Below are 14,686 nucleotides of genomic sequence, written 5' to 3'. Positions count from 1 at the left end.
AGGTTCCCTGCTTGGCAGGAAGCCTGCTTCTCCCTCTCTCACTCCGCCTGCTTGTGTTCCTGCTCTTGCTCTCTCTCTCTCTGTCAAATAAATAAAGTATTTTTTTAAAAAAAAGAGTATTACTCAGTTTATAATGATTTCAAGTATGAAGTGATGACAATTGGCTCACCCTTAAAAAAAGATCACATTACTTTTTTTTTTCCAAAAAGGTGAACTTTTCAAGAGGTTTTAAGCCTATTGTCTTCTTATCTGTTAATTTTCCATGTTTTTTTTAAACTTGGGCTAATTATTTTTAAAGATTGTTTTAATATCCTAAGCAATTATTATTTTTTTTTAAAGATTTTATTTATTTATTTGAGACAGAGAGAATGAGAGAGAGAGAGCACATGAGAGGGGGGAGGGTCAGAGGCAGAAGCAGGCTCCCTGTTGACAGGGAGCCCGATGCGGGACTCGATCCAGGGACTCCAGGATCATGACCTGAGCCGAAGGCAGTCGCTTAACCAACTGAGCCACCCAGGCGCCCCCCTAAGCAATTATTTTAGTAAGTTTTAATAAGTAGGTAGTAATTATTTTAATGGTAATGGTTTTCGGGTAAAAATTTTATGACAGTTTAAATTTAAAACCAAATACCCCTTATGTCCTGTTGCATATAGTTCTCCCCAAACTGGTTAACCAGAAGGAAAATGTATACAGAGACTTGAATTTAGTCAAAAAGCCTTGAATTTAGTTGAAAAGGCAGCTTTGGTTAGTCATTTGTGACCTTGAGAAAGTTACTGAACAATTTAGGTTCCCATTTTCTCATGCAAAAAGGATAGGGTTAGACTGATAAGTTCTAAGGTCACTTCCAGCGCTAACATTTTATAGTTTTATTGTTTTATTAGTGATAGAGACAGACAGGCTTTTCCTCTTTCTTAATGAGAAAAGGGAGTTGGGGTAGAGGTGCTTCTAGCCTTTAAAGTAGAAAAAAAAGAAATGGACAAGCGTTAGGGGAGTGTAGGAGTGAGGCCGCCCATAAACCACAAGTCTTCAGAGGATAATGAATGAACATGACCCAAATTACTCTGCTTTTCTCGGCTTCTTTCTGGACATACCTAACTGGACAATAATGGGCCCTGATTGTTGTATAGAAGGTCCCTGCTGTCTGTATGGAAAGAAAATTCTTTGACCTGACCCTGAGAGGAAGTATGGTAAAAGAGGAAATCTGAGAAAAACTTAAAGAAATTTCTATCATTTTTTCTTGAGAAGAGAAAGTTTAGAATGGTCATTCCTTCAAGTGAGTAAAAGGATTTTATATGGAGGATATTAATGGCATGTATTTGTTTCCTGAAACTAGAATAAATAAAAAGGGGGGTTAAATTGTGACAGACAGGTTTTCATTTAGATAAGAGACATCATTTCCTGATAATCATGGTTGTTAAAAGCTTAAATGATCATGCAAGATAGGGTACTCTAAAAACCTCTGATGCTTTGGAAGCTTCTGTGTTAGATGTTGTTCTTAGATAACTTTATGAAATATTTTCCACTTGTCATTTGTCATTGATGTGATATGCAAATACATCAGCCAGAAGTTCTTGAATACACTGGATTTTAATTAATGAAAGATTCAACTCCTCTGGCTTGATCCCTGGTAAAACCTCTAAGCAGGGAAAAGCACTTTTAAAACTTTAAATGATCTGCTTCCTAGTAATTTTCTTGTTTCTAACATGTTGGATATTTTTGAGATGTTTCCGGAATTTTAAATTACTGAAAATATATGACTCGAAAATCTTGAGGAATCATTCCTATAGTCTCTTGACTTTAAATAAGGCTTACTCTTAAAACAACAACAACAAAAAACATAAATAAGGCATACTCTTAACTGTATCTATCTAATATCAAATTTATTTTCACAGGTTATCCCAAAAGATAATTCTATACCCTTTTGCTTTTTCAAAGCAAAATTCTATTGTTGCAGTTTGTCAGGTTCTCTTTTTTGTAGTTTCTAAATATTTCTTCCTGTCCTTTAAAAGACAGACCTAATTCGCAGACCTTCTCTCTGCTCACAAGGAACATACTAAGCACTGTTCAGGAGGGGAGAATTCTTTTAAAATAATCATTTGGTTAGAACTCTTGAAGAATAAATTCATAGAATGTTTATTTCTCTTTCTTCTAATAATACGTTATATGACTCTATTATATTATTTACCAATTAGCATGAATTGACACCAGTCATGAAATCTATTAAAAGAATCATTTAAGAAATTTCAAAAAAAAAAAAAAAGACAGTATCTTGAAGGGTTCGAAAACCCTGTTTTAAAGTCTAGGTAGCATAGCTGTTGATCATGCCTAAGTAAGTTGAGAAAAGGGTTTTTTGTTTGTTTTGTTTTGTTTTGTTTTTTTAACTTTCCTTGCCTGAGCACACGAAATATTATACTTAAAATTTTTTTCTTTAGAGTGAAAAAGAAAGACAAATTATTTCGCTCATGAAGGGAACATATGAGTTGAAATGTGTTTCTGAGTTACCTTTAAATTTTGCTTACGTGGTAACAATAGGCAAGAGAACGTTTGTCTCTTTTATTTCACTTTTTTTTTTATTATTCTGTATTTTATTTCATACATCTTGGGGTGCCTGGGTGGCTCAGCTGTTAAGCATCTGCCTTTGGCTCAGGTCATGATCCCAGGGTCGTAGGATTGAGCCCCACATCGGGCTCCCTGCTCTGCGGGAAGCCTGCTTCTCCCTCTCCAACTCCCCCTGTTTGTTTTCTCTCTCTCGCTGTCTCTCTCTGTCAAATAAATAAATAAAATCTTTAAAAAAAATAAAAGCATACATCTTTATCCTTCTACGTGGACTACGGAGCATGCCCATAAAGCAAAAGCAAAGCAACATAAATTGAGCTTGAATATATTACTTCATACCATACATTGTACCAAAATGTCCTGTGATCCCATCAGACACCTGAGCTTTCCCCACTCCCTTGTGTTTTATTTTTCCCTGGTGGCAGGAGTTAAGGAAATGTAATTTCTGATTCAGCCCGGGAAATAACTTGAGAAGGCTGTTTATAGTCTGATGGGAATTTTTTATTGTGTTCTGTTTTGTTGTTGTGTTGTCACTATTTTAAAATTGTACCATTTCACAACAGCAGATGTGCTCGGCATAGTTTATTTAAACTACAGGAATGTATGTCAGGTTAAATTAATTTTGATTTGCTTAAAGACGTGGGAGTTATATATTGAGTCAAATGTATTGTGGCTGTATATGGGGCTGTTATGAAAAGGTTCTGCATTTGGCAATTATTACCTTTGTTTCTAAAAGAGCAAAATTGGGGGGGGGGGAATAAAAAAAAAATAAAAGAGCAAAACCAGTCATTTTCCAGTATTTAAAGTATGTATCGGGGCTCTTGGGTGGCTCAGTTGGTTGAGCAACTGCCTTTGGCTCAGATCATGATCCTAGAGTTCCGGGATCAAGTTCCACATCGGGCTCCCTGCTCTGCAGGGGAGTCTGCTTCTCCCTCTGACCCTCCCCCCTCTCATGCTCTCTCTTGCTCTCATCCTCTCTCTCAATTAATAAATAAAATCTTTAAAAAAAATAAAGTGTGTATCACTTGAAAATTATATTAAAATGCCCAGTGTTTCAGCCTTGAAAGCAGATAAAGTGATTATGATGTCATTCGATAGGTTTATAAAGTTTTATCTGTTTTCATGTGTTCACATTTTTTCTCTGTGTCTTCTTAATTAAAATTCTGCAAGGATTTAGGTGTAACACCTTTTAATAACCTCGCTCCTCAGCCTACAGTGGTGGACCAGCAGCACCTGAGTGCTTGTTAGAAATGCAAAATCTCAGGCCACACTCCTGGCCTATGGAATTATAATTTGTATTTTTTTTAAAGATTTTATTTATTTATATGACAGAGAGACACAGCGAGAGAGGGAACACAAGCAGGGGGAGCGGGAGAGGGAGAAGCAGGCTTCCCGCGGAGCAGGGAGCCCGATGCGGGGCTCGATCCCAGGACCCTGGGACCATGACCTGAGCCGAAGGCAGACGCATAACGACTGAGCCACCCAGGCGCCCCTATAATTTGTATTTTAAATTACAGGTCTTAGGTTGATTTGTGTGCTTATTCAAGTGTGAGAAACATGGATTTGATAGAATATCATTGGTAGCACGAACCTTTTAAAAATTAATCTGATGAAAAAAAATTAATCTGATGGTGGAGTTGTATGATTTAACGCTGCTTTATCTTTTATTAAGATGCTTGATTTCTCTTCTAAGTAGCATTAGCAGTTAAGATTTATAGTGTTTTTAAACCCATTACATATGTAGTTATCTAACCCTGTCAAATGTAGTCATTGAAACGTGTTTTATAATTGTACAGCTATCATCCATTGTAGTTCTGTCATTTAATCATAGTAGAGATTTTAAGACTCATTTCTATTTTTCTTCAGTTACTCATGATTATACTTAAAATGCTAACGAATGTTCATTCATGGACCGTATGAGCCAAATATTAACGTGTTCTTTATTTTACTTTAAAAGAAATATCATTGTTAAGTCAAATCTTATTACTTTTTCTGTTTCGTTTCTGTTTCTTTATTTTTTATTTATTTCATGTTTTCTTTTTTTGTTTTGTTTTAGTTGGGTCTGGTAAGTTGACATTTTATTGGCCATCTTCTAATCACCGTGTCCCTGTGACTGGAACTTCTCTTCCCCTTTCCATCCATACCCTTCCATGTCCTTCAACCAATCAGCCTCCATGTTTCACTTGTCATTGGCCACAAAGACAGACTGCACAGAATAAAGTCTGCAGGAAGTATGGGTAACTGTGACAAAGAGTAAAGGTAATGGGGTTGCTAACTTTATGTCTTATTAAATGATGTGTGATCTGCATCCTTTTATTTTCTTTTCTCTCCCTAATTGAGTGATAAAATAAGGGATAGGACTATATTGTGGTTAAGTACTTTTTCAATTTATATTTCACAAGATAAACAAACAAAAATAGGCACACACAGAATGATTTTTTTTTTTAATCCAAAATATGTTTATGAGTTCATGTCTGTCAACCTGAACTTTTGTAACTATTCTTCAGTAATGGTCATTCAAAGTCCTATTGATGAATAACCTTGCACTTAGGGCTGTATGCATTCTTTTTTATTTCTATGTGTCAGGTTCATTTCATTTTATGTAAGAAATAATTGCATGATGTTTCCAAAATTTATCAAAGTTTGCTCTGATAAACATTTGTCCTCACATAAATAGTCATTAGGTTTCTAAGTACTTTCATGATCAGTACATTGGGGAAGATACATTCACCCTTTAAAAATGCTGGAACACCATTTTTGGAGAATTTCGCATGAGGATGCTAAGTGGTATGCCAGGAAATATTTGACCCTAGGAAAAGCTCCATATTTTTTTAAGTTAAAGAGCTACAAAACTATTCTAAAGGTGTTCAGACTAATACAGATAGGATGGATTGTTCAATAATGGTGATGCAACAAGGGACTATTTGAAAAAAATAGCTTTCTAGATGCTACCAAATATGTAAAAATATATATTGATTAATATTTAAACATAAAAAAGTAAAGACAAAAGTATAGGATGAAAATGGAGGTGAATGTTTACATAATTTATTATGTATTATATAATCTATATCTTATTGATAGAATGAATACCAAAAATGCTTAACCAGATTAGAAAGACTGTCAACAAAATGAAAAAAATATATCTACAATATATATGAGAAATGGATAAAATTTTGTCTGTCAATAGTTCTTAGAAATAAAAAAGATAAGCATAGGAATGCAATAGTCACAACAAATAGGGTATCAGTGACAAGGTAATGTGAAGGGGAGGCATCAGTTAAAATTATCTTGAATATAATTGGGAAGGATGTTAATGTCACTACTGTTTTTAATAGTGAAAATTGGAAACAAATCCAAATTTAAAAACAATAGCTTGGTTAAGTAATTTAAGTAATTTGTATATGGTTTATTAAACAGTTATTGAAATGATATTGTAAGAGAACATTTTAAAACACTGTGGTCCAATTTGCATGGTTGAATTACGGGTAGGTCTTCTTATTTTCTTTGCTGTCTAATTTTCTAAATTTTCAACACTGACCATATATGACATTAGTAACATGGTTATGTATTTTTAATTATAGCAAGTTTAAATGTCACCTTTGAAAAATGTTCCAACATTATGTCATGAATATCAAGTAGATGGATGTGATGAATGGCCTTCACAATCTAAAAAGGTGGATGATGGTGATAGCTAGATTGATAGATAGAGGCCCATTTAATCCATTTACATTTTCATAGAGATATATTTATATAGAATAACATACATGTAGAAAAGGATTTTTTAAAGTTATATTTCTAAGACATACCTTGTGGCTGATGTCACTGTTGATGTTGGCTCGAGAATATGCCTGCAAAATATAGTAAATTCATTTCCAGGCAGATATCCTGTGTCAAGGATTGCTGCAGGATAAATGTAGTTAGCATAAGGGTTTGTATCCCTTGTTCCCAAGTAAGTCTTTGAGGTTGGAGGAGAACTGACATTTTATAAAAGAAACATGGGTTCTGGCACATGCTATTAGACATGCTTTTGAGATTTAGGAAAGAGACCACCCAAAGTTTATACTTCTCTGAGTGGTTTGAACATTTATATTTTCCTACTCAAATTCCCTGAATATTGGAAAAGTCATATTCTCCCAGTCATTTAATTAATCATTTGTTTTCCTTTTATTGAAACAAACCAAACTCTCTTCTGGATGTAGTTCATTATCCAGTCAATCCTTTCAATTTCTTGATCTGATTTCTACCTCAACTATTCCAGCCCCTAACCAAGGAATCAAATGCTCCCGTATGGATGTATATGGAGGAAAATCCCCAGGCAATGATACACATGTCTGTTATTATACCTGGATAATGATAGTGTTGGCTAAATTCATGAGTAAACCACTCAATTACAATCAGAGTTTAAAAAAATTATAAGCTAGAACTTCAGCGTCACCAAATTGAACCTAAACTGTATCCCCTGACTTCATATTTTCTTCTCTATAAGTTACAGGACATTTGAAGGCATTTGACCTAATTTTTCAGGTCTCCTATAATTTTCTAGTCAAATGGTATAATTTCTACCAAACCTCAATTAAAAATAAAAAACGAGTATGGAAGAAATCACACTAATCTAGAAGTTAGGAGATCTAATTGCTTTCTTCAGTTTTGCCACTATGCAATCTGCAGCGAGTTCTGTTACATGTCTCTCTTTTTTTTAAGAGGTTTATATTTCAAACGAGAGATTTACAAAATTTATATATAATATATATTATAAATATTTGTATATATGTCTTAGATGCAATTGCCTAGACAGTACTGATCAAGAGAAAAGTACCTTTTCAAACCCTCCGCTTCATTAACAAAGAAATCAGTGGTAGCATTTGTGGATATAATCTGAATATAATTTTTGGTTTTTATTCCCTTGAAGGTGTTATCCCAAGTGATTCCTATAAGTAACTAAAAGTAATTTTAAAGAAAAGGTTTAAAATAACAGAACAGTCTTAAAAAGTGGATTGGAAGAACCCTCTCCTGTATAAACTGTTAAATATCTGGCTTGAAATGTTCACTTCCATTTGAACTGAGACAAGAGAGAATAATTAGGTGTTTCAGACAGCTGATAAGAAATGCATTTGAAAAGTGTAAACAGTAGGTAAAAAGACTTACATTCAGTGCACATTTTTCTAAGCATAAAGCATGGCCCCCAAACAAGCTTCCCCCCCCCAAAGTGACTCCATCAGCACACCTAATGTTTTCACCTGCCATTGCACTCAATGTAACTGACACAATTTTCTGACACTCTATTTACTGCTGGATGAAGTGGCCATTTAAGTCTGTATAAATCAAACAGTTTGGACAAAGCTGGCAGTATTTATAATGTCAGGATGAGCAGATGTTTCGAATTTGCCCTCATTTCCATATGTATTCTGTTGGAACATGCCCTTGCCTATGTAAATGAAGGAGGCATTTGACTCTACTATTGCTTTAAATTCATTTCTATTCAAGTAATTGGACTGAAGATTCTAAATGGTTATAATTTTCATGGTAGCATTTCAGGAGCTTTTGAGTTAAATTAAAGTAATTTTAGGGCCTGCTTACATCAGGAGACCCTTGGGTGTATGATTAAAGTCCATTCACCTTTAAGCAGCTCTAAATGAGAAAAGATATTTATTCATACAAATTTCAGGTGTACTTTGAAAGTAATGGGTCAAATTGCAGCTCAAGAATTCTTTTTAATGTGGAGGTTAATCTTAAAAGGTCAGCTGATTAAAAAAAAAGACCTCTGCACAAAAAAATTCTATTCCTTTCTATAAATAAGCACTTAACAATTTAGCTTCAATTAAATTAAGGATGAGAATGGGTACATTACATCTTATAGTGCATAATGAGTTACATAAAATAACGGCAGCACTTGGGATATCAGCAAATTGTCTCAGTTAGGTTAATAACTACATGGTTTTGATTCCGATCATTTGTTTCATATCCTTTAGAACCTCCACACTTTGTTGTGAAACCCCGTGACCAGGTTGTTGCCTTGGGACGAACTGTAACGTTCCAGTGTGAAGCAACCGGAAATCCTCAACCAGCTATTTTTTGGAGAAGAGAGGGGAGTCAGGTAAGACCTTATTCTAATATTTCAGTCAGCAAAGGTGGGTGCCAGGTATATAAGAAGGCCCAAAATGTTAGTCATATAGCTGTTACTTTAAGAAAACTGAAAAATCTCTGAATGCCCTAGAAAATTTCAACTATGAAAGAAGACAAAATTTCCTTCATTGTTATAAATCTAAAAGCAATTTCCCCTTCCTAGTTTTGGTACATAGGGTGGTATATTGCATAGTAATTATCATATTAAATTTACCTTTCTTTCCAATTCAGCCACGTTAAAAAAAAAAAACTACACTTTTTCTCAACATAATTTAATTATTATTTCAATTATTCAGATATCTGTAATTTTTTTTTTTTTAAGGATGTATTTGCCTGCACACACACGGGGTGGAGGGGCAGAGGTAGAGGAGGAGAGGATCTTAAGCAGACCTTGTGCTGAGCACAGAGCTGATTTGGGGCTCGATCTCAGGACCCTGAGATCATGACCTGAACTGAAAGCAAGAGTCCATGCTTAACTGTGCCACCCAGGCTCCCCTGAAATTATATGTTAAAAGAAATTTACACACATTTAAAACAGAGATGATTAATTATTCAGTGCAATTTCTCTAAAAACACCAGGAATCTCAAGTGTCTTCTTCACTTCTTTATGTATGGATGTCTGTATATGTCTGTGTGTGTATAGATAAATAGATATCAATTATATATATCAATTTATATATGTCAATTAAAGATTCATCAAACTATGTGGTATTCTATTTAATATAGATGTCATGGTAAATATAGTTCAGTATATTCTAATTCTTTGAACTATCATATGTGATTGCCATTTGCCATCAAATAACTCCAAACATTTTATAAACCAGATTTTTCTGTATACATTGAACTACAATATAAAGCTCTATGCTCTTACAAACTCTAAGTTCACTATTGGGTTTCAGCTTAATAAAAAGGAAATTTTGAAATAATTTCACTTTAAAGATAATAGGAAACTTTAAAATAGTTTTTATATATGTCTTTTTTCTCATCTCTTATTGGCTTGCTTTCTTCAACAAAAGAAACAGTTCCCTTTACTTGTTTTGATACCTGTAAAAAAGATTCTCATTCATTTTTAATACAGTTATTCCTTAACTCTTTTTGTATTTTGCTTAAATCAATCTTGGGCAAGTTGTCTCATGGTCTTGCTCTTACTGTGCTCCTAAACTATATATAAGTAGTTTACTGACTGCACTCACTCCTCTTTTGTGGGCAATGGATCAAGTTCACCTTTGTTTTCACTTTGGTAGGCAAATATTAACGTGATTATGGTATGTAGACCCTTGTTTGAGTTATAGTACCTTCGTTGGTTCTAACACATTCCATTTGGCCTCAAAGACTAAATTTGCTGATAGTAAATTATAGACAAGAAAAATTGAAATATTTAGTACAGCAGAAAGAATTGGGAGTGTATTATATAAGAAAATCTACATAGTAGTAATAGTAAATCCACTAGAAGTCCTCAGGAGAATAATATTTAAATGATTCATTTAGTTATTAAATAAATTATTCATTAAGTCATTTAAACTGTGTCCAATTTTGAAATAATTTTGACTTTGTTTGGCTTGGTTTAATGATACAACTTACTTTTTCCTCCAATTTTGTCATTGGACATGTCATGTATTCATGGAATAGTAGATAAGCCTTTATAAAATTATATATGTTAAAAAGCAATTAAACTTTTAAAAAGGAACAACTTTATTTGGTTAGAAGAAATCTTGACTTTATTTCATGAAAAACAATGACATCAAGTGTTATTTCCCATGACATATACACTCTCTCTAACAAGGGAACAAATTTCGATTCATAGTGAGAAATTTGTACCACAAAACAACATCAAATCTTGTGTTGACTTTGTATATAAGCTAACTTATATAGAAAGACAAATAAAACTCCATTCTGAATTCTTAAATTTAATATTTGATTTTCAAAATAATCCATGACGGATATGCTCACCATCTAGAGGAGAAATAAGAAACTATTTACAGTTTGATAGAAGTTACTGAATTTTATAACAGACAGATAACAGACACTTGTTATTGTGCCAAAATGCTATCTTTGAACTTAATTTGTCAGAATGTGTGTACATTTTAATTTTGTTTATATATTAAAAGATTTAGTGTTTATAATCCTAACAGTCATACATATGTAAAGCAAAGCTTTTGCCTTTGTGTTGATTAATATGTAAAACTTTTAACTCTGTTGATACCAAATATTTTTCTATATCTAGTATTGTTTGAAATTGATAATTATAAAAGTACATATCAATATTTAGAATTTATTTAAATTTTAAAATGATCCTATGTAAGGGTAGGTCATTAAACTTTGTCTTTTATGTGTATGTATGTATCTATATATGTGGGTATGTGATGAAAGAATATTTAGCTTATTTGTTTATATATGCATGTGTGGTGTGTACGTATATGTGTGTGTATACATTTATATACCTATTTATAAATATATATGTATACATGCCAAAATATTAGAACCTAGCAATTAACCTATTGTTATTCTTTCCCCCCAAATACTGGGTTCTAGAATCTGCTTTTCTCATATCAGCCACCTCAGTCAACCAGCCGCTTTTCGGTCTCCCAGACTGGTGATCTCACTATCACTAACGTCCAACGATCTGATGTCGGTTATTATATCTGCCAGACTTTAAATGTTGCTGGAAGTATCATCACAAAAGCATATTTGGAAGTTACTGATGGTAAAGTAGAGCATTTTATCTGAAAATGTTCAAGTTTGGCTTATGATCTAAAGAGAGTGTCAGTAAATGTGTTTATTTTCTACTGTGTATCTTTCTGACAGCAGTTTTGGTGTAAAGATAAAAAGGATGTCGATACAATGACTAAGTCTAAAATTATTCTTATTTTAACTTGGCTGTACTATAAATTTCTAGCATCGAGTCAAATCCGTAAAAGCACAGCAATTAAACAAGGAGATGTTTATACTGAATAGCTGTACATGGGAATGTTACCATGTTTTAGAAAATAAAGTTATTTTAAAATCTCCTGGTGTAAAAAAAATCCTTTTTTTTTTTCCACCAAATTAAGGAGATAAAATGAATTGCTGATAAGTCCTACTCACAACTCATTATAATGAAGAAGTTTTCCATTAATAATGTGATTTTGTCCTGTTTATCAACGCCCTTGAGCCTGATCAATTAAAGCCAAATACATTATGAAGACACAGTGATGGAAAGAATCTTCAAACCATGAGATGGAGAGTAGTAATAATTTGAGAAGGAAAGAAAAAAATGTATACATATAAATATATAAAAATATATATGTACATATCTGTATATACATATATACCTAAAATAAATATATACATATAATATTTATTCTCTTTGTTGCTGTATAGTATTCTATTGTATAAATAGCTCATAATTTATTTATATACTCTTCTACTGATGGATTGCTTTCAGTTGAGGGCTTTTATGAACAAAGTAAATATCCCTGTGCTCAGTTATCTTGGTTTGCCTTTTGGCAGATGAATGTACCCATTTCTTTTTCATTTTCTCATATATTCCAGATACAAATTTTTGTCAGATATGTATTATAAATATTTAGTTTCAGTCATTCTCCTAATAATGATTTTAAGGCTTAAATCACTAGTTTTGACTAGGACCAATGTATTATTTTTCTTTTGTAGTTGATGCTTTTAATTTTCTGTCCCTCCTAAGTCCATGTAGATGTTCTCCTATATCTTTTTTTAGAAGTTTCATTGTCTATACTTCTAAGATACAAGTTTTTAATCCATTTTAAATTATTTTTGTGTATGGTATAAAACAAGAATCAAATCCCCTCTTTGTGGATACTAATGGTTTCAAAATCATTTATGGAAAAGACAGTATTTTCCTCACTGAATTACAGTGGCATCTTAATCATAATTCAGATAAACATAAATGTGTGAGTTTGCTTCTATTCTCTCTATCATATTCCATTTATGTATTCATGCCAGTATGTATGATCTTAATTATTGTAGCTTTATAGTAAGTCTTATAAACAGGTAATGTAAGTCTCCAACTTTTTCTTGTTTTGAGTTGGCTATTAGAGGTCCCCTGCATTTTCTTATAAATTTTAAAATAAACTTGTCAGTTTACGCATGCACACACATACACACACACACAACCCTAAACAACAACAAAAAATCTGAGGTTTTAATTTTGATTTCACTTAAATTATTGAGAAGTTTAGGAAGAATTAACATCTTAACAATCTTAGTCTTCCAATTTAGGGAAATGGTATATATATATTCCATATATATCTCTCAATTTATATAGATCTTTAATTTTCTCAACGATGTTTTGTAGTTCTTAGGGTAGATATCTTCCATATATTTTGAAAGACTTATACCTATGATATTTTATGATTTTTGATGTGACTGCATATAATATATACATATATATATCTCATTATTGTATTGTTTGAGGCCAGATGTACAATTGATTCTTTGTATATTAACCCTGTATCCAGCAACTTGCTAAATGCACTCATATGTAAGAGTTTTTAGGTATACTACTTTGAAATTTTTAGGAAGAAAATGTGTCAATTCCAAATAAAAACCAGGTTTACTTCTTCTTTCCAATATTTATACTTTTTATTTCTCTTACTTGTCCTGTACTATCTGTGATCTCTAACGATTAGAATTGGTTATAGTGGAAATATTTGTCTTGATCCTAACCTCAGGGGAAAAGTAAGTGTAATGTTAGCAAAGATTTTAAAGACAGAATTTTGAAATTAAAAAAAAAAATTCTGGAGGAAATTTTTAATACATGAATCTGATTATTTTGTTTCTTAGTGCTCTCAGGATAAAGTTTGTATTTCTCAATATGTTTTACAATTTATGATATGACCGCTGCAGGCTCAGCTCTGAATACTATATTTGTTTACATGCCCTCATTTTATTGTGTTTGCTATGCTCTTCTTTTATCTGAAGACTTCTGCGCATGCTGTTTCTACTGACGTGAAATTTCACTTACTTTAAGAAGCATCCCCTCCCTTCTCAAATATGAGCATTCTCCACCCTGCCATCTATAGAAAGATCACATTCTATACTTTTCTGTGTTCTCTATTTATTTTCTTGTATTCTTCATTGGACATTAAGTTCCATGATTGCAGGGCCCACGTCTGTCCAATAAACACATACTCAGTATCAGACTACCAAAGTCTGACACATGGGACATACTCAATAGATAATTTTTGAATGAATGGATGAAACGTGGATGGAATAAACAGCTAACAGTTAAGTCAGAATTCAAAATTATGACTGTCTCATTCAAAAGCCCCAACTCTTACCTCTGTCTATAATACATATATATTACTGGCTCCAATTAGTGAGAATGACCTAAAATGTTTTTACAATTTCTTACATATATTAAAGCTATTAAATGATGGCTGTGAAGACCATGTAATGAATTTGATAATGATCAGTATAATCAATATATAAAAGTGGAACACAGAATTTCACAACAATTTATAATTGCAACTTTACAAGACAACTTTATATATACAGCAACTTGTGTATACAGGTGTACATGAAAAATGGCCAAAGAAAACTATGGTAAAATATTTTCAAGTATTTCTTATTATTCTAATTGATAATTGAAAGCCAAGCTTCATACATACCATCTGATACTGCATTGTCATAAATTGCTATATTTGTGAGCATAGATCAAGGATAGCAATTTTTGCTAAACTAACACAAAACCAAACACCTAACATTTAAATGTCCTAATTCATTTTACAGTCTCTGGGGAGATCTGAGATGGTTTTGTGTTTGCTGTGGTGGTACTGTATTTTTAGGTTTTTTTTCTTTCTTTTGGAATTCATTGATATTGTACACACAACAAGCATGTACTCATTCTTCACAGGTAAACTAGTATTACTGTGAGTGCTAGCACCCTCAGCTTTTGCACATTATCAAGTCAAGTCAAGAGGATAGCTTGCAGTCAGAATACTTTCTGGATGCTATTTGACTTCAGCTTCTTGACCTTGCTTTATTGTTT

At 32.8% G+C, this 14,686-nt stretch overlaps 1 protein-coding gene across 1 annotated transcript in view; it reads left to right on the top strand.

The window, feature by feature from the left end:
- ROBO1 (roundabout guidance receptor 1) overlaps positions 1-14,686 on the top strand; it is a 1,126,461-nt gene that overhangs the window by 1,036,757 nt on the left and 75,018 nt on the right. The window contains exons 9-11 of the mRNA XM_064580171.1: positions 4,613-4,621; positions 8,526-8,650; positions 11,212-11,383. Coding sequence (XP_064436241.1) covers positions 4,613-4,621; positions 8,526-8,650; positions 11,212-11,383 — 306 coding nt within the window. The remainder of the gene's footprint in view (positions 1-4,612; positions 4,622-8,525; positions 8,651-11,211; positions 11,384-14,686) is intronic.

Source organism: Mirounga angustirostris, unplaced genomic scaffold (genome assembly GCF_029215605.1).
Source record: "Mirounga angustirostris isolate CCGP_5_RB_7025 unplaced genomic scaffold, mMirAng1.0.hap1 SCAF_1, whole genome shotgun sequence".
Classification (NCBI taxonomy): Eukaryota; Metazoa; Chordata; class Mammalia; order Carnivora; family Phocidae; genus Mirounga; species Mirounga angustirostris.
This window is presented reverse-complemented; position numbering and strand designations above follow the sequence as displayed.